Source organism: Chlorocebus sabaeus, chromosome 24 (genome assembly GCF_047675955.1).
Source record: "Chlorocebus sabaeus isolate Y175 chromosome 24, mChlSab1.0.hap1, whole genome shotgun sequence".
NCBI lineage: Eukaryota > Metazoa > Chordata > Mammalia > Primates > Cercopithecidae > Chlorocebus > Chlorocebus sabaeus.
In genome coordinates this window covers 56,998,426-57,019,227 of record NC_132927.1, presented here as the reverse complement: position 1 = coordinate 57,019,227, position 20,802 = coordinate 56,998,426, and the positions used below count along the sequence as shown (strand labels likewise).

The 20,802-nt window shown below is 36.0% G+C and overlaps 1 protein-coding gene across 10 annotated transcripts in view; it reads left to right on the top strand.

The window, feature by feature from the left end:
* CEP128 (centrosomal protein 128) overlaps positions 1-20,802 on the top strand; it is a 442,691-nt gene that overhangs the window by 249,477 nt on the left and 172,412 nt on the right. Inside the window, exon 21 of one of the 10 annotated variants that reach the window (XM_073011228.1) lies at positions 1,565-8,234. The exons of the other annotated variants lie outside the window; for them this stretch is intronic. Coding sequence (XP_072867329.1) covers positions 1,565-1,668 — 104 coding nt within the window. The 3' untranslated portion in view covers positions 1,669-8,234. Of the gene's footprint in view, positions 1-1,564; positions 8,235-20,802 lie in introns of those variants that run through there. 10 annotated transcript variants of the gene reach the window in all.

The following is a 20,802-nucleotide window of genomic DNA, read 5'->3' as shown; positions in this document are numbered from 1 at the left end:
GAGATGTCATTCAGTAAAGGGAGTGGAGAAGCCACTAAATAGTAGTTGTTTAACAAGGTATTAAATATGCAATAGATAGTTGGATTCCTTAATAGCAAATTTGAAGTGAGTCTTTATAGACTATTTTGAAATTTCATACATATGAAAAGAAATAAATTTTCTTGTCACACAGGTGTATGGTGTGATACAGTTTTTTTTTCTTATATTTCTCTTTAAATATCCTGAATAAGTACATTTGTGATAATGTGAGCACCTATCATTGTGAGAATGCTAAGCTATTATACTTAACATCAAATTCTTAGCTAGTTAGTATCAAACTGTCTTCTTTTTTTGTTTTTTTCTGTTTTTTTTTTTTTGGAGATGGAGGTTCACTCTTGTTGCCCAGGCTGGAGTGCAATGGCGTGATCACGGCTCACTGCAACCTCTGCTTTCCTGGTTCAAGCGATTCTCTTGCCTCTGCCTCCTGAGTAGCTGGGATTACAGGCATGTGCCACCAGACCCAGCTAATTTTTTTTTTTTTTTTTTTTTTTTTTTCTTTTTTAGTAGAGATAGAGTTTCTCCATGTTGGCAGGCTGGTCTTGAACTCCTGACGTCAGATGATCTGCCCACCTCAGCCTCCCAAAATGCTAGGATTGCAGGCGTGAGCCACCACGCACTGCCCAAACTGTCTTCTTGAGTAACTAAGCTTGGAACAATTTAGTAACAAGACCATATTCCTAATGCAATAGCAAGTGGAAGGGATTAGAACAGGATGGGTGGTTGATATTTTCAAGATTGCCATGCCTTATATCCATTATTGCAGGGAATTACTCACAGATCTACTTGCTTACTTTGGTACCTTTTCCTCTATTGTCCTTTCCTCAAGTTATTGTATTGTTTCCATAAGAGATATTAGTTTGTGAATCACTAAAATTAATTGATAATCTATTTTGAAATATTTTAATGTAATAGCCATTAAAAAGAACTTCCCTGGCCTCTAAAATAATAAGCCTGTTTTACACAAATTTTATACATATACATATGTGTCTGTGTATATATATGTATACACACACACACACACACACACAGAGTGCACCAGTATTGTTTAAACTCTTCAGAGCCTGATGTCTTTATAACGTGTATATTTTGAGTCTAACATATATTCAGCATATTTTCAAGCAATTTTATTATTTAAATACAGTTGGATTAATAATACAACTTCTGTATAGCTGAGTGGAATTTAATTTGAAAACATTAATACTAGTAGTTCTGGTAACCTAGAATTCCTGCCACTGTTCTTGCTCTCTTTGTCTCCAGCTTCTTTTGTTTCCTATTTATGGTCCCTTTAGGTTCATGTTCTCAGTTTCTTCTAACAGTTCCTTCCAATTTTAGCTTGATGTAGCTTGATCTCCTCCTACTTAGACTATAAGCTCTTTGAGGATAAAGATGCATTTCTCTTTTTTTTGAGACAGAGTCTCACTCTGCCATGCAGGCTGCAGTGCAGTGAGTCAGTCTCAGCTCCCTGCAACCTCTGCCTCCCTGCTAATTTTTTTTTTTTTTTTTTTTTTTTTTTTTGTATTTTTAGTAGATACAGCATTTCACCATGTTGGCCAGGCTGGTCTTGAATTCCTGATCTCAAGTGATCCGCCCACATCGGCCTCTCAAAGTGCTGGGTGCCACCGTGCCTAGCCATAAAGATGCATTTCTCATCCATCATTGTATCTCTAGTGTGTATTATATTGTGAGGTAATATAAGAGTTTCCTGATGAAAATTTGGGATAATTAGGTTTGCTTAGAAAAACTTAACCGTTTGATTCCCTCATCTTTATGTCTTAGTTTCTTTTCTTGTACCCAATTTAATGTCTGCCCCGCAAAAGGACTTGGTGTAATTCAGACTTGATGGTAAGGGAATGTATAGGTAAAATTATAACAAAGTAACACTTTTCAGATAGTTCTAATAAATTTACTAATGTTCTGTGATTTATTTATTCAAATGGAGTATGAGGCAAGCAAGGATTCCTCTCACTTATTTTTCTATAGATAGAGAATGGTAACATTGTTATTATTTCTAAATGAACTTTGACCCATGTTTGAAATAGCTGGCATCAACTCACAGCAAAGTGAATGTGGGCTTCCAAGAGATTTTTAGGTGATGCCTTAATCTGTTATAACAATTTGGGGAAAATATGCAACAACGTGAAAATTTGCTTTAGTATAACGTTAGTTATCTAGGTTTGGGAACTATTGCAATGAGCTTCTCGCTAAACTTGATGCTATTTAATAAGTCAGAATAAAGAATGCTCATTTCATTTATTTTTGTTTGTTACGTGGATACAGAATAGGCTAGTGAATAACTGAATTTATACATTCTTTATACTTGTTGGCAAGGCTGTTTCCAAAATGAAGATGATGCAGCAGGGAGCAGAGCGTTAAGGTCGGTATGGATTCTGGACCAGACTACAAAAAAAATGGTTGGAAGAAATTATTAAGACCTGACTGAGGAGTTACTATCATCTGGGAACATTTTTTGCTGCTATTTAATAAAATATTTAATTTTTTTCTATCCTACATAGAGTTTAGAGACTTAGGCAGTTTGGTAGAGGATAAATATTGAATAATGATATGAAATTGGGACCGTAGCAAGGATGTGTCTTCTAAAAGAGCTAAGGAATATTTAGACTCAGGTAATCAGATAGAAACTTGTTCTATTAAAAGTCAAGCCAGATTCACATGAAGCAACTATCAGAAAAAAGGAGAAGTAAATAAATGACATAATGCTTTTAATGGAGGGATACAAATTGTTATTAATTCCCAGACTATATATTTTATTTTTGGCGCCTGGAAAAAGTCTAATATGTATTTATGTTTTTAAAGAGTGAGATGTTTTATCAGGTAAGATTAGGCATTCAGTCATCAGTTATTTATTTTCATGCATGAGTGCAATCTCATTTTGACGGAGAGTTCAGTGTTACTTTTTTGACTTCTGACAGGTTGTTCTTTCTTTTAAATTTTATTTTAGATTCAGGGTTACACATGCCCTTTTATTACCTGGGTATATTGCATGATGCTGAAGTTTGGGATATGATAGATCCTGTAACCAAAGTAGTGAGCATACTACCCAAAAGTAGGGTTTTCAACCCTTCTCCCCTTCCTTTCCTTTCTCCTCGAGTAGTCCCCAGCGTCTATTGCTACCATCTTTATGCCCATAAGTAACAATTGTTTAGCTCCCACTTACCAGTGGGAATATGCAGTATTTGGTTTACTGTTACTGCACTAATATGCTTAGGATAATGGCCTTTAGCTGCTTCCATGTTGCTTCAAAGGGCATGTTTTCATTATTCGTTTTTTATGGCTGCATGATATTCCATGGGATGTATGTACCTCGTTTTCTTTATCCAGTCCACTATTGATGGGCTCCTAGGTTGATTCAATGTCATTGCTATTGTGAATAGTCCTGTGATGAACATATGATTATATAAAATCTTCTTGGTAGAACCATTCGTTGATTGTGCTGTGGTCGGAGAGAGTGTTTGTTATATTTCAGTTCTTTTGCATTTGCTGAGGGGTGCTTTACTTCCAATTATCTGATTGATTTTAGAGTAAGTACCATGTGGTACTGAGAAAAATTTATGTTCTGTTGTTTTTGGGTAGAGAATCAGATCCCTTTGATCCATAGCTGGGTTCATCTCCTGAATATCTTTGTTAATTCTGTCTTGATGATCTGTCTAATATTGACAGTGGGGTGTTAAAATCTCCCACTATTATTGTGTTGGAGTCTAAGTTTCGTTGGAGGTCTCTAAGTACATGTTTTATGAATCTGGGTCCTCCTGCATTGGGTGCAGATATATTTAGGTTAGTTAGCTCTTTTTGTTGTTTTGAACCCTTTTACCATTATATAATGTCCTTCTTTGTCTTTTTAAATCTTTGTTGGTTTAAACAAGAATCTTTGTTGGTTGTTTTGTCAGATAGGATTGCAACATTTGCTTTTTTCTGTTTTCCATTTGCTTGGTAGATTTTTCTTTGTTTTTAAATTTTGGGCATAGGTGTGTCTTTGCACGTGAGATGGGTCTCTTGAATAGAGCATGCCAATGGGTCTTAGCTCTTTATCCAGCTTGCAATTCTCTGTCTTTTAATTGGAGCATTTAGCCCATTTATGTTTATGGTTGATATTGTTATGTGTGAATTTGATTCTATCATCATGATGCTAGCTGGTTATTTTACAGGCTTGTTGATGTAGTTGCTTCTTAGTGTCATTGGTCTGTGTACTTCAGTATGTTTTTGTAGTGACTGGTAATGGTTTTTCCTTTACATATTTAGTGTTTCCTTCAGGAGCTCTTGCAAGGCAGGCCAGTGGTGACAAATTCCCCCAGCATTTGCTTGTCTAAAAATGATTTTATTTCTTCTCTTATGAAGCTTAGTTTGGCTGGATATGAAATTCTGGACTGGAAATTATTTTCTTTAAGAATGTTGAATATTGGCCCCCAATCTCTTTTGGCTTAGGGGGTTTCTGCTGAGGGGTCTGCTGTTTGAATATTAGACTTTTGTCGGACACATAGTTTGCAAATATCTTCTCCCATTCTATAGATTGTCTGTTTAATCTGTTGATAGCTTTTTGCTGCACAAAAGTTAATTCATTTAGTCCACAATCAATTTTTGTTTTTGTTGCAATTTCTTTTGAGGGCTTCTAATGCATTCCTTCCCAAGGCAGATGTTCAGAATGGTGTTTCCTAGGTTTTCTTCTAGGATTCTCATAGTTTAAGGTCTTATGTTTAAATCTTCAATACATCTTGAGGTAATTTTTATATAGGTTATTAGGTAGGAGTCCAAGTTAATTATTCTGCATATGGCCTAGCTAGCTGTTCCAGCATCATTTATTGAATAGGGAGTTCTTCCCCATTAATAATTTTTGTTGACTTTGTTGACGATTAGATAGTGCTAGGAGTGCAGTTTTACTTCTGGGTTTTCTATTCTGTTATATTGTTCCCTGTATCTGGTTTTGTACCAGTGTCATGCTATTTGGGTTACTGCAGCCTTATAGTATAGTTTGACGTAGGGTAATGTGATATCTCCAGCTTTGTTCTTTTTGCCTAGAATTATTTTTGCTATTTGGGCTTCTCTTTGGTTCCATATGCATTTTAGAATCTTTTTTTATTTTTATTTTTTTTAGTTATGTGAACAAGTGACACTGGTAGCTTGACAGAGGAATAACATTGAATCTGTAGATTGCTTTGGGCCGTATGGCCATTTTAATGATATTGATTCTTTCAATTCATGAGCATGGAATGTTTCTCCATTTGTTTGTGTCATCTGTAATTTCTTTCAGCAGTGTTTTATAGTTCTTCTTTTGGAAATATTTTACTACTTTGGTTAGATTTATTTCTAGGTATTTTTTTTTTCATGGCTGTTATAAATGGGATTAGGTTCTTGATTTGGCTCTCAGCTTGAATGTTATTGGATTATAGAAATGCCACTTATTTTTGCACATTGGTTTTGTATCCCAAAACTTTACTGAAGTGGTTTATCAGTCCCAGGAGACTTTTGCCAGAGTCTTTATAGTTTCTAGGTATAGAATCAAATCCTCAGTGAAGAGACATAGTTTGACTTTCTCTTTTGGTAATTGGATGCTTTTTCTTTCCTTCTCTTGCCTGACTGCTTTGGCTAGAACTTCTGTTACTGTGTTGAATAGGAGTGGTGAGAATAGGCATCCTTGTCTTATTCCAGTTGTCAAAGGGAATGCTTCCAGTTTTTACCCATTCAGCACGATGTTGACTGTGGGTTTGGCGTAAATGGTTCTTAGTATTTTGAGGTGTGTTCCTTCTATGCCTAGTTTCTTGAGGGTTTTTTAAATCATGAAGCGATATTGGATTACATCGAAAGTATTTTCCACATGTATTCAGATGATTGTATGTGTTTTTAAATTCTGTTTATGTGGTGAATAACATTTATTGATTTACATATGTTGAACGAACCTTGCATCCTAGGAATGAAGCTTTCTTTTTCTTGGTGAGTTAACTTTTTGGTGTGCTCCTGGATTCAGTTTGCTTGTATTTTTTTGAGGATTTTTGCCTGTGTGTTTATCAGGGATATTGACTTGTAGTTATTTTTTTTGTTGGTCTGTGCCAGGTTTTGGTATTAGAATGATGCTATGCTGGCTTTGTATAATGCATTAGGAAGGAGTTACTCCTCTCGATTTTTCAGAATAGTTTTAGTAGAATTGGTACCAGGTCTTCCTTGTACATCTGGTGGAATTTGCCTGTGAATCCATCTGGTCCAGGGCTATTTTGGTTGGTAGACTTTTCATTCCTGATTCAGTTTTGGAACTCGATATAGTTCTTTTCAGGGTTTCAATTTATTCCTGATTAAATCTTGGAAGATTTTGTATTTTTAAGAATTTATTCATTTGCTTCTAGATTTTCTGGTTTGTGTGCATAAAGGTGTTTATAATAGTCTCTGAAGATCTTGTGTATTTCTGTGAGAATGGCTGTAATGTCACCTTTGTCCTTTCAAATTGTGCTTATTTGCATCTTCTATTTTTTCCCCCTTAGTTAATGTAGTTAGTGGTCTACCGATCTTGTGTATCCTTTCAAAAAACCAAATTTTCGTTTTGTTGATTCTTTGTATGGATTTTTAGGTCTCAATTTCATTCAGTTCCATTCTGATTTTAGTTATTTCTTTTTCTCTGCTGGCTTTGGGTTTAGTTATTGTTTTTCCAGCTACTCTAGGTGTGATGTGAGATTGTTAATTTGAGATCTTTCTAACTTTTTGAGGTAGATGTTTAGTGCTATAAACTTTCCTCTTAATGCTACTTTTGCTACATCTCAGAGGTTTTGGTATGTTATGTCTCTATTTTTATTTATTTCAAAGAATTTATTTTTTTCTACCTTAATTTTGTTTTTTACCCAAAAGTCATTCAGGGGCAAGTTTTTTCATTTTCGTATAATTGTGTGGTTTTGAGAGATTTTCTTTGTATTAATTTCTATTTTTATTCCATTATGGTCAGAGAGTATGGTTGACATCATTTTAATCTTTCTTGAATTTATTGAGACTCGCTTTATGGCCGAGCATATGGTCAGTGTTGGAGTGTGTTTCATCTGCAGAAGAGAGGAATGCATATTCTGTGTTTGATAGGTGTATTATTCTGTAGATGTCTGTTAAGTCTAATTGGTAGTGTTGAATTTAATTCTAGAATTAGTTTTTTGCTTTGATAATCTGTCTAATGCTGTCAGAATGTTGTAGAAGTCTACCACTATTATTGTGTGGTTCTCTTAGTCTTTTCTTAGGTGTAGAAATATTTGTTTTATTAATCTTGATGCTTCAATGTTGGGTGGTGTGTATATATTTAGGATAGGTAAGTCTTCTTGTTGGATGGAGCCCTTTATCTTTGTGTACCATCCTTCTTTGTCATTTCAACATTGTTGGTTTAATGTCTTTTTCATCTAATATAAGAATTGTGATCCCTGCTCTCTTTTGTTTTCCATTTGCCAAATAATATTATTTCTCCAGTCCTTTATTTTGTGCTCAGGGGTATTGTTACTTCTGAGATGGGTCTCTTGAAAAGAGCTGATGGATGGTCCTGTCCAGCTTGTCACTCTGTGCCTTTAAAGTTAGACATTTAGATCACTTATATTCAAGGTTAATATTGATATTTGAGGTTTTGATCCTGTTGTGAAGTTGTTAGCTGGATGCTTTGTAGTTTCTATTGTATGGTTTTTTTATAGGGTCTGTGAGCTATGTACTTAAGTGAGTGTGTTTGTGTGTGTGTGTGTGTGTGTGTGTGTGTGTGGCGGAGGGGTGAGGGAACTAGCTATCATTCTTTTGTTTCCATGTTTAGAACTCCCTTAAGGTTCTCTTGTAAGGCTGGTCTAGTGGTAACAAATTTCCTTAGCACTTGATTGTCTGGAAAAGATATTATTTTTCCTTTGCTTATGAAGCTTAGTTTGGCAGAAAATTAAATTCTTTTTTGGAATTTATTTTCTCTGTGAGTGCTGAACATAGGCCCCAGTCTCTCCTGGCTTGTAAGGCTTCTGCTGAGATGTCCTCTGTTAGCCTGACTGGGTTCCCTTTGTACATGATATACCCTTTTGCTGTAGCTTCCTTTAAGACTTTTTCTTTAGCATTAATCTTGGACATCCTGCTGACTATATTACTTGATGACGTTCATTTTGTATAGTATCTTGCAAGCATTCTCTAGGTTTTCTGTATGTGGCTATTTCTCTAGCAAGAATAGTAACAGTTTCTTGAATTATTCCCTCAAATACGTTTCTCAGGTTATTTACTTTTTCTCCTTCACTCTCAGGAACGCCAATAATTCCTAAGTTTGGTGTTTGTTTACATGATTCCATATTTCTCAAAGAATTAGTTCATGTTTTAAAATTTATTTTTCCTTATATTTGTCTGACTGGGTTAGTTGAAAACACCAATTTTCAAGCTGTGAATTTTTTTATTCTGCTTGGGCCAGTTTATTGATAAACTTTCATTTTGACATTCTTTGAGATTTTCAATTTCAGAAGTTCTGATTGTTTTTTAAGAAGCTTATCTTTTTCTTCACTTACTGGATTGCTTTAGAAGTTTCTGGATTTGGTTTTCAAACTTTTTTTGGATCTCCTTGAGCGTCCTTGCAATCCATACTTTCAATTATTTTTCTTTTTTTCCTTTTTGTGGGGGGAAAGGGTCTTACTCTGTCAACCAGACTGGAGTGCAGTGGCATGATCATAGCTAACTCCTTGTTTGAGCTCCTGGGTTCAAGTGATCCTTCTGTCTCAGCCTCCTGAGTATCTAGGACTGTAGGTGTGCACCACCCTGCCTGGCTTATTTTTGTTAATTTTTTTCATAGAGACAGGGCCTTGCTATATTACCCAGACTGGTCTCAAAATCCTGCCCTCAAGCAATCCTTCCACGTTGGCTTCCCAGTGTCCTGGGGTTATAGAGATGACTTACTATATTAGACTGTTCTCTTGTTGCTATAAAGAACTGCCTGAGACTGTGTACTTTATAAAGAAAAGATATTTAATTGACTCACAGTTAGCATGGCTGGGTAGGCCTCAGGAAACTTACAATCGTGGCGGAAGGCGAAGGGAAAACCTTCTTCATAAGGCGGCAGAGAGAAGAGAATGAATGCCAGCAGAGGAAATGCCATTGCCTATAAAACCATCACCTCTTGAGAACAACAGGGGGAAACCACCCCCATGATTCAATTACCTTCCACCTGTTCCCTCCCACAACATGTGGGGATTATGGGAACTACAGTTCAATTTGAGATTTGGGTGGGACGCTACCAAACCATATCACTCACCACGCCTGGCCTTTGAATTTTTTTTATCTGTTATTTTTGAGTTTCCATTTTGGTTAGGTACCATTGCTGGAGAGCTAATGTGATCTACTGGTAGTGTCACTACATTCAGATTTTTTCATGGTACCAGTATTCCTTCACTAGTTCTTTCTCATCTGGAGATGCTGACATTTCTACTTTTTGTAATTATTTTTGTGCAGGTAGGATTTTTTTTTCTTTTTTTCCCCTTGCCCTATAATACTTTTTTTCTTTCTTTTTACCTTTTCCCTGCCTCACTAGGGAGTGTGGATGTACAGGATCATGGGTAGGGTGTCTTGGCTTTGCTTTTATAGTGCTATGTACTTCTTTTGGCAGATTTTATATTGGCTGTGCAGTTTGACCTACAAGGTGGCATTTGGCGTTTAAGAGAAAGAGTCAACTATAGCCAGCATGGTATATACATGTAATATATACTTGATTCTTGTTTATTGGGAGAGAATCCCTGTTGTCTCAGGCAAAGGGATGAGCCATGGGGTGCACAGTAGTCTGAGCTCCCTGCTCAGTGGGCATGACTGGCAGAGCCAGACTGGGTAGGCATACAGGTCCCCCAATGGTAAACACAAGCACCAGTGCTAGGAGAGAATTCAGTGTGTGGTCACCAAGCAACTAGAGGTGTGCCTGGTGTTAGAGCTGGGAAACCTCAGCCCCAATTTCTCTGTATGGTGATGGGGTGTTGACGGGTGGCCTACACTCCTAATCTAGGAGAGTACATCCTCCAGATGCTTGGAGATATGTATACGCATGGACTGCAGAGGGTCCTACTGTACCACAATTTCTGCCCAGGGTGGGTAGGACAGCTCAAGCTGCTAATCCAGGTGAATGGGTGCTCCAAATGCCTGGATATTTGTCTGTGTGTGGAGCATATATACTACGATATATGTCCAAGAAGGATGGGGCTGCACAGGCTGCTGAACCAGGTGAGCGAGCACTCTGAATACCTGGAGATCTTCCTGGGCATGAAGCGCAGAGGGCTGTGCTCATTAGGATCTATATCCATGAAGGGTGGGATGCTGGTCGAGGCAAGTGGGTGCTCCAGATACCTGGCTTTCTGCTTCAGGGTGGAGCAGAGAAGGTCCCACTTTACCATGATCTGAGGGGAGCATGCTTGGACACCTAGAAATGGCACATGCAGATTGGTTCCAGGTCCCCAAGCTGGCTCTGCTTGCAAGTCTTGTCACCTAGGAGAAGCCACAGCTGTAGCAGCTCTCATCCCACCCCTAAGCCTGCTGCAGAGGAGAGCAGAGTTCCGGCACTTGCTACTGGGGCACTGTCCACAGTTCTGTTCTGCCTGCGAAGGCCCCTACCCAGCTCCAGGGCAGGCATTCCAATCTCTGGCTCAAGACTAAAATGCATGTGCAACTACGCTGCCACACAGACTGGCTGACTTTGTATAGACCCAGATTAAAAATCACATCCTGCTCCTGGTCCTGAGTCTTGGAAAATGCCTGCAGCTTTTCCAGGTGTCTTTCCCTGTCAGTGTCTTTAAGCCTCTCACCATGTTAACTCCAGGGCTTGGGAGAAACAAAGTTCTCTCCACTGACCCCAGAGGAAAGATGAGTCACAGAGGGAAGCTCTCTGTCTCTTTCACGTGTTGGCACTTCACTCACTGTTACCAGCTGGATGAGTCAAAAGGGCTGTTTGTCTGCATTCTTCCCTGGATCTGGGGTATCTTTTAGGATTCCAGTGGATTCCCATTTTCCTTCTGGAATTAAAGCTCACAGAGTTGATCTTTATGCACTTTCTTGCTGTTTCCAAGTGGCCGAGGCATGCTAAAAGCTTCAATCTGCCATTCTGGGGGAAAAAACAAACAAGTATTTGATTATTCTCATACAGATTTAGAGTGCTCTTTTTTTTTTTTTTTTCCTTCAAGGAATGGAGTGAGAACATTTTGGATTAAGCAATGTCAAGGTGTGTTTGATATTTTTGATAGATGATCTTTTAATATTAAGGTAGCCTTTGATTTTATTTTATTTTACAGTGAGATTATGGACTATCCCCAATGGCTACATGCAAGAAAAAACTAATAGAAAGTCTGAATCTACTGTATACATGCGGTTCCATTTCATTTTAATTGAAATGAAGGCTTTCAGGTTACCTTCAGGAATTCATATGCATGACAGATGGGCAGTTCTTCATAACTTCAGCTAGTGTGTCATGTTTCCTTGAGCACATACGTATTTTACAGAGTAACTGTCCATGTTGAAAGTAGAGGGTGGATAGCAATTGAGAAATAATCTTTTCTTAAGCCAAGAAAATCTGAAAAATATAAGTTAGTTTACTGCAGTTTTCTGTACTCAGCTCTATAATTCTAAAACATATGAAAGATGTCTCTTAAACATGTTTTTGAACATTCAAATTTTTTTATCCACACAGTCCTGAATTTCTGGTTTTAATGCCAATCTAATACTCCAATTACAATTGAGGTTTTCTGGCTTTATTGTAAGATAAATAATATTGCTATGTTTTTCTTTTAATTTATTTCTAGATCAGTCCCTTTTCACTAGGCTGAAACACACTTGGGTAAGGTATGCATTTCACCAATTCTAGATGATTACTTGAGGAAGAATACTTCTTCCTTTAAATATGCAAAGGCTCTAGTTCTTTATAACTCACAACATCCTGAAGTGGTTGTTTCTTTTTTTTTTTTTCTTACCTAAGTAGCATTACTTTGAATATTTTCCATTAAACTTTACTGCATTTTATTAAAACCACCTGGGTGGAAGAAGAGCTTTCTAGTTTGTTTGTTTTCCCCGTGAGATGGAGTCTGGCTCTGTCTCCCAGGCTGGAGTGCAATGGTGCGATCTCAGCTCACTGCAACCTCTGCCTCCCGGGTTCAAGCGAGTCTCCTGCCACAGCCTCCCCAGTAGCTGGGACTACAGGCACTTGCCACCACACCTGGCTGATTGTGTATTTTTAGTAGACGTGGCATTTCACCGTGGTGCCCAGGCTGGTATCCAACTCCTGACCTCAAGTGATCTGCCCGCCTCAGCCTCCCAAAGTGCTGGGATTCCAGGCATGAGCCACCGTGCCTGGCCTAGTTCTTTTTACCGTTAATATATCTGTAGATAAGACACAGGTTATGAAGACAAGAAGCAGACGGAAACACGTATGTACTCCCCTCCTTACACATAGCAGTTTGAAGAAATATTGAAGTAAACTTTTTACACATCATGGGATGATAGATCTACTGCATTTATTTAAAAGCCTTCCGTTAGATGTAATGCTTTTTCAGTTTTGCTCCCCATATTCTGAAATGTGAGGCCAATAGCATTCTGATACCAAAGCCAGCAAAGGAGGACAAGAAGTGAGCATTTTAGGCTCATTTCATTCACAATCATAAATGTGAATATCTAATATTGTATAAAAATTATATAAAATGGTCAGATTGGCTTTGTCCCAGACCTGCAAATATATATTTAATATTAGAAAATTGATGTTATTTACCAAATTAATGAATTAAATGAGAAACATCACATGATTACATTAATAGTTGCATAAAACATCTGATTAATTCCAACACAAATTCGTATTACAAAAAATCTTAATAAATTAAGGGAATTTTTTAACATGTTGTATCTGTGGGAAAAAAAATCTTTGAAACATGATTTTAAGTAGGAAGATACTAGCATTAAAAAAATCAGGTAGAAGGAACTGAGGAACTGTACTCATTATCACCACTTTTATTCAACTATATACTAGTCTTAGCTGCTAGCTAGTGCAATAAACTAAGATAAAGATATTTATGGTATAAACATTGGGATGGAGGAAATAAAACTGCCATGCTTTGGAGATGATCTGATTATTTGTTTTTAAAAAAGAATTTACAAATTGTTAGAAATAAGGGAAGTTTGCAAGTTTCTGAAGGTAAAACCCAATATGTGGAATCAGTAACATTTGTTTACTAGCAGTAGACAATTAGGAAACGTAAGTTAAAAGATTCCGTCTTCAAAAATGAAAACATGATAAGGTACCATGGAAGCTATTTACCAAAAGATGTATAATGTGTAGCTACATAAAACTACTGAAATATTTAGAATACTTTAAATAAAAAGTAAATAAAAGGTGATCCATCTTTATGTTTGTGAATAGTAGGACCGTGCATCCTAGAGATGCTTAGTTCTTTCAAAATGAGCCTATAGATGCAGTGATACAAATTTCTAATAAAAATACCCTCATCACTTATTATAGAACTTAACAAGTTGATTCTAAAATATTTAGGAATGTGTAGATTAAAAAATAACCTAGAGAAATTCTGAAGTGAACAAAGATGGCATTTCATGCTAATAAATGTCAAGGCTGATTGTGAAGTTTTAGTTATCAAGACTAGTATGTGGCATTGGTTCAAGGATAAACAATTCAATAGCAATCGCAACAACACAGGAATATATGTAAAAGCTTGAAATATAACAGTTTCCATTGAACATTGAGGGGGAAGTAGAGGGGCTCTTCAGTAAGTGGGTAGGGAAAATTTTATCCATATGGAGAAATATTTAAATGTATGCCTCACTCATGGAAAGATTTGACTATCTTAAAATTAAATATTTCTGTTCATCAAAACGTGTTTCAAAAACAAAGGAAAGAGACCAATTACAGATATTAATTCTAAAATGTAACCTACTTATGATTAGTATCAAGAACAAATGATTTCCCACAAATCAATAAGATGAAAATTCAATCAAAAATGAGCTAAAGACATGTCATAGAAGACACATAGACCCAATAATCCTAGGAAGAAATGTGACATAATCTCAAGTTAGTAATTCAATAAAATCCCATTTTTACACCAATTAGTATAGATTTCAATCTTATAGCATCACGTGTTTGAAGGGTTATGGATCACCAAGGTTGCATGAATTGGCGTAGTATAAATTTTTGTGACTTCTCTCTTTTTTTTTTTTTTTTTTTTTTGAAACGGAGTTTCACCCTGTTGCCCAGGCTGGAGTGCAGTGGCGCGATCTCGGCTCACTGCAAGCTCCGCCTCCCGGGTTCACGCCATTCTCCTGCCTCAGCCTCCCAAGTAGCTGGGTCTACAGGCACCCGCCACCACGCCCGGCTAATTTTTTGTATTTTTAGTAGAGACAGGATTTCACCGTGTTAACCAGGTTGGTCTCGCTCTCCTGACCTCGTGATCCGCGCGCCTCGGCCTCCCAAAGTGCTGGGATTACAGGCGTGAGCCACCGCACCTGGCCTACTTCTCTTAAGAAACATTGTATCATCTTATAAAGTTGAATACTTACATACTATATGTTCCAGTAATACTACTTTTAGGTATTTACCCAAGAAAATCTATTGCATGTATCTAACATTGGTATGTACAAGAATATTCTTAGAAACAACATTGATAATAACAAAAATCAGAAAACTCAAATGTACATCAACACACTTTGAAAAGCAAGGCCTTATATTATATTGTCTGCTTTTGTATATGTTTGACATTTTCTGTAAATGAGAAATCAAGAATGAATGATTGAAATTAAAAGGTTCACGTATGGGAATAGGAGAGGTTAAAAAGGACGAGGTGATTGTGCAATTAAAGCAAAATGGCTGTGCTTAATCGTTTATTTACAGAGGAATAGAATTCCCATTAGACCCTTGAAACAGGTCCTTACTTTAAACAAGATGCAAATAATGTGCTATAGAGAGTAGGAGCTTTATAAATTTATCCGGGTGGTTTTAATGGAATATATCTGTATGCTGCATTTATGCATTGGAGCAAGATATTTGGGTTACTTTACAGGGAAAAGTATGAATTAAGAGCTCTAGTGGTTAAGCCATTTGTAACTGTTTTACCTTAATGTCTTCTTTGTAATAGAGTTAGTTCAGTGGCAATATATATGGTGTAAATAAAATAAAAATAAGTTAGATGGGCCGAAATATTGTCTTTTTTCTATTTCATTTACACATATACTGTTATACATACATATATACGTATATATATATGTGTATACATACACACATTTTTGATGCACGTTTTTCTTCAAGACTGTAAAGAGATTTTCTAAAACTCAATAAAGAAATGTTCTTATAAGAAGAAAATTAAGTCCTTACACATTTTCTCTTACCTGTTTTAAAATATGTTTTGCATTTGACCCTAAATATGTTCAGAACCTCATAATACGTTTTGCAGAAATCATAGGATATATCACAGAGTTTGAGCATTGAAGAATCACTTGTTAGTAAGCAGAAATGGAAAAGCATTATGATGATGTGATCTCTAAAATCTCTATAATAAGAATGATGATGATAGTGAATACTTGCAGGAATATTTATTATATTAACATTATTCATGGACTGCTTATTATACACTAAGCATAGTGTTGCTGTTAGTAATCCTTAAGTTGTCCCTTATTTTGATATTATCTCCTTGGGTTCAGAGATCACACAACTGATGTTTGTCAAAACCAGTATTGAAACCCAGGTATTCAGATTAAAACTTTGCTCATTACCAGTTCTCTGTACCAAAAATTTGTGCATTTTCCCAAGTGAAAAAAGAAACAAAACTATGAATTAGTATGCAAGAAACTCTGAAAAATTCTTTTGTCTAAGAAAAGAAAGGTAATTGGCCTTTTTCTCAGAAGCCTATTTCTTTTTGTTTATTTTATTGTCTCTGGTGAGCTGCTTCAAAATTTGCCAATCAGAGGTACAATTTCCTATAAAGGACCAATGATTCAAAATCCATTATTTATTATTTCTGCAGTGAAGATAGCATATTCTTGAATTAATTAGTTGTTGGGACTTTATGAAAGTTTATCTTTGTAGCATTCTGATGCTAAACACACAGAGAGAGAGAGAGAGAGAAAAGAAAAGGCGTTCATATCTCCTTCAGGAAAACCAAAGGTAGACCAGGATTATAGGTTGTAAGCGGTTTTACGTTTCTGAGTGTGATATCCCTTTGCTTTAGTGCATTTTAAAAATGCTCATCAACTCTAATGAAACAATTGTTTTACTGAAGCAAGAAATGATAATATATTTGTTTTAATAAATACTCTGGCTTGCTTTAATAGAGCAAACAAATACCACAAAGACGTATTTTATGATTTCAGAATGGAGTTGTTTTAAAATGCTTTCTAATTATGTAAATCTTCTCATTTTTGCTAAGACTATAAGTTTTCCTGTTATTGTTACTAATGGTCCTAAAATACATTTCAGGGAAGAAAACTCTCTAAATATGAGAAAGTACTGTTCTATAGGTCTTACTATACATAAATGTTTACTTGTCTTTTCTCAGATGATTTCTAACCATCACATACTTTTTTTTTTAATGTTGAAAATCTTAGAGACAAAAGTTTTAAACCTTAAGTTTGAGAATAAATTATTTTAATAAAAAGATTGGAATTAAATTGTCATTGATAATTTTTACTTTATTCAGTTTCACAAATTTTAATGGGATGGTTATGCTTAAAATATTATCTTTTGATGTTTGCTTATTTTTTATGTAAATGTGTTATTATCCCCAGATACCTATAGTAGTTTTAAATTAGAAAATAAATATTTGTTATTTAGAAAGCACAGGTTCTGATGAAGCAAACCTAACCAACTCATTTAGAAGTCAAAGAAATTTTCAAAGAAATGGGACAATAAATCGTATGTATATGTGTCTTTATTTAATAGGCATGAATATATGTCTGTAGTTGACAATGAAAAACAAGGGACCTAGAAAAGTGTTAAAAACATCAAAACTTTAAGATGTATTTGGTTCAAAATTATTATGGCTTCCATTCCTACACACACATGCACATTGTAACTGAATATTCTACCTAAACAGACTTAGCTTGTCGCTTTTGTTTGCTGATTGGTTAACTTTTTGGCTGCATTTTATAGAAATTAGATTTCAACTAGTATTTTAATATAGTGAGTATAGCATCAGCAATTCTGTGATTTTTTTTTTAAAGATGTTTTTCTGTTCACTTTCAGTTCACCTTTTTTTTTGGCTTAATAAGTGTCTCAAAAATTGTTTAATGATAATGTGAATTTCAGAGAGAAACAAGAGAAGACTTCTATGCTTTTTGTGAAGACTATTTTTAAAAATATTTTTCCCAGCTTGCTTGAGTTTATTTGTGATGAATTGTATAGATTTGTTTATTTTATATCCAATAGCTAGCTTTTATGTCCTATTGATATTGCAAGAAAAATAGGCCTAGAAATCTGTAATTTATAATTGGCAGGCCCCAGGCTTCAAGGTCAGAATTTATATGTGTCATCTCTTTGGTGTAAATCTGTTTTTGCTTTTACCAAATTGGAATCGGGAAAGGTGCTTTTAAACTTCAGAGGCCTGTCAGTTTTGATATGTGAGGATAATTTTGAAGATATAAAATTCTCCCCAACCTGTCCCCTCTACGTTCCCCACCACCCACCACCCCCACACCGACAAAAGAAAAAAAAAACACCCAAGAAGGATAAAACAGATTACTATATATAGACAATACAATAAAGAGATCAGTGATTTGTGAACAGTAAACCATAAAGCAACATCCTCTGTAATCAATCAGTCTTTCTCCATGGCTCATTAAAGGAAAGCATCGTATTTACCCAACTTGCAAAAAGAGTGGTGAATTTCAGTTTGAATTGTATACATATCTGAAGTTTTTGTGTCTGTTATTAGTAGATTGCCTGTTTATTTCTGTTCATTCCCCATGGCTTGTCCTTGACAGAGAAAAGGGATTTTAACTTTTAATTATTTATGAAGAATAGAAGGGTCTATGAGCTTATATTGTGTTATGGTTTGATATGAGACAAGGTTTGAGAATAACTGAATTGATCTTAGCCTGATACTCTTCCCTAGATGTCTGTCTTGTGACATTTTTATTAACGATGACACATGTATAACTGATGAGGAAGTCTGTCAGAGAACATAAATTGTCTGGCACTGCTAGTATCTTACCTACAATCCAAAGCCATTTAACTATAAAGAGGTAACCTGTCAGCCTTATTCCCTATATTTAATTCAAAAAGACTTAATCAGTTTAATAGGCTACCTTTAATAAATCTATTTGCTTTTATTTATTTCAGGAAATGTTTAGCTTTCTAGCTTTTAATGTGTTATATCTGATAACTTACCATCTGACAAAATGAAAGTCCTTATCTATAGCATATCCCTGCATTCTTTCTGGATCTCTGTTTGATCTACGTATCTACAACATCCTAGAGAATCACCAAATGATTGTACTCATTCCCCTGATGACTGTTTGGTTTAAGTAAGGATTCTCTGGTTTAGCAGAAGTTAAAAGTAAGAAAGAAAAACAACTGAATGTGATACTTTTCTTTCAGATCGAGGTAACTATTAGTACCGTTGAATCAAATTTATATAAAGAATACAAAGTATGTATAAAATCTCTCTCACTGATAAAAAAAAATCCTCCATTTCTTACATTCCATGACTTACTTCATTTTTCCTTTTTTGTGTACTAAAATACATTCTTTAACATTTATTTTTATTTCTTTTTAAAATTTATGTAATTTTAAGGGGTTATAAGTATAGTTTTGTTACACGGCTATAATCTGTAGTGGAGAAGTCCGGGCCTTTAGTGTTACCATCCCCCAAATAATACATACACAATTGTATCCATTAACTAATTTCTCATCTCTCACCCCCTTCACACTCTTTCAAATCTCCAGTGTCTTTTATTCCACACTCTATGTCCATGTTTACACATTATTTAGCTCCCATTTATAAGTGAGAACATGTAGTATTTGACTTTTTGTTTCTGAGTTATTTCACTTAAGATAATGGCCTCCCATTTCATCCATGTTGCTGCAGAAGACATGATTTCATTCTTCTTTATAGCAGAGTAGTATTCCTATGTGTGTGTGTATAGATAGGGAGGTAGGTAGATAGGCAAGTAGGTAGACAGACAGACAGACAGATCACTGTGTCTTTATTCAATTATCCTTTGATGGATACAGGTTGAATCCACATCTTTGCTATTGTGAATAGTGCAGCAATTAAACACATGAGTAAAGGTATCTTTTTGACGTAACGATTCTTTTGGATAGTGATATAGTTGGATATTTGCCTTGCTTAAATCTCATGTTGAAATGTAATTCCCAATGTTTGAGACGAGTCCTGGTGGGAGGTGATTGTATCATGGGGGTGGATTTCTCATGAATGGTTTAGTGCCATCCTGTTGATGCCATCCTCATGATGGTCAGTGAGTTCTTACCACATCTGATGGTTTCAAAATATGTGGCATCTCCCCTCCTCTCTCTTGCTCCTGCTTTTGGCATGTAATGTGCCAGCTCCCCCTTCAGCTTATGTCATGATTAGAAGCTTCCCAAGGCCTCTCCAGAAGCAGATGCCTGTACAGCCTGTAGAACTGTGAGCTTCCTGAGGCCTCCCCAGAAGCAGATGCCTGTACAGCCTGCAGAACTGTGAGCTTCCTGAGGCCTCCCCAGAAGCAGATGCCCGTACAGCCTGTAGAACTGTGAGCTTCCTGAGGCCTCCCCAGAAGCAGATGCCCATACAGCCTGCAGAACTGTGAGCTTCCTGAGGCCTCCCCAGAAGCAGATGCCTGTACAACCTGCAGAACTGTGCTTCCTGTACAGCGTGCAGAACTGTGAGCCAGTTAAACCTCTTTTCTTATGAAATATCCAGTCTCAGGTATTAGCAGTGCGAGAATGGCGTACAGATTGATACCTACTCATGGAATTGCTGGATTAAATGTATACTTGTTTTTAGTTCTTTGAGAAATCTCCATACCTTTTTTTTCCATAGAGATTGTACTACGTTACATGCCTACCAAAAGCTCTTTTTTCTCCACATTCTTGCCAACGTTGTTCTTTTTTGACTTTTTAATAATAGCCATACTGACTACTGTAAGATGGTATGTTATTATGGTTTTCATTTGCATTTTCTGATTATTAGTGCTGTTGAACATTTTCTCATATACTTGTTGGCCATTTGTATATTTTCTTTTAAAAATTGTATTCATGTCCATTGCCCCCTTTTTAATGAGGTTATTTCTGTTTTGTTTTTTTAATTTTTCTGTTGAGTTGTTTGACTTTTATGTAAATCTGACAATCAGTCCCTTGTCAGATGCATAGTTTAGAGGTATTTTCTCCCATTCTGCAGGTTGTCTACTTACTATTTTGATTTTTCTTATGCTGTGCAGAAGCTTATAAATTAAGTCCCATTTGTCTATTTTTGTTGTTGTTGTTTATACTTTCGAGGTTTTAGTCATGAATTCTTTGCCTGGACCCATGTCCAGAAGAATTTTCCCTAGATTTTCTTCTACTATTTTTATTTTCAGGTCTTACATTTAAGTCTTGGATCCATCTTGAGTTAATTTTTGTATGTGGTGAGACATACGAGTCCAGTTTCACTCTTTTGCATATGGATATCCAATTTTCCCAGGGTATTGGTCTGTTCTCATGCTGCTAATAAAGACATACCCTAGACTGGGTAATTTATAAAGAAAAGAGGTTTAATTGACTCACAGTTCTGCATGTTTGGGGAGGCCTCACAATCATGGTATAAAAGGAAAGATGAAAGCATGTCT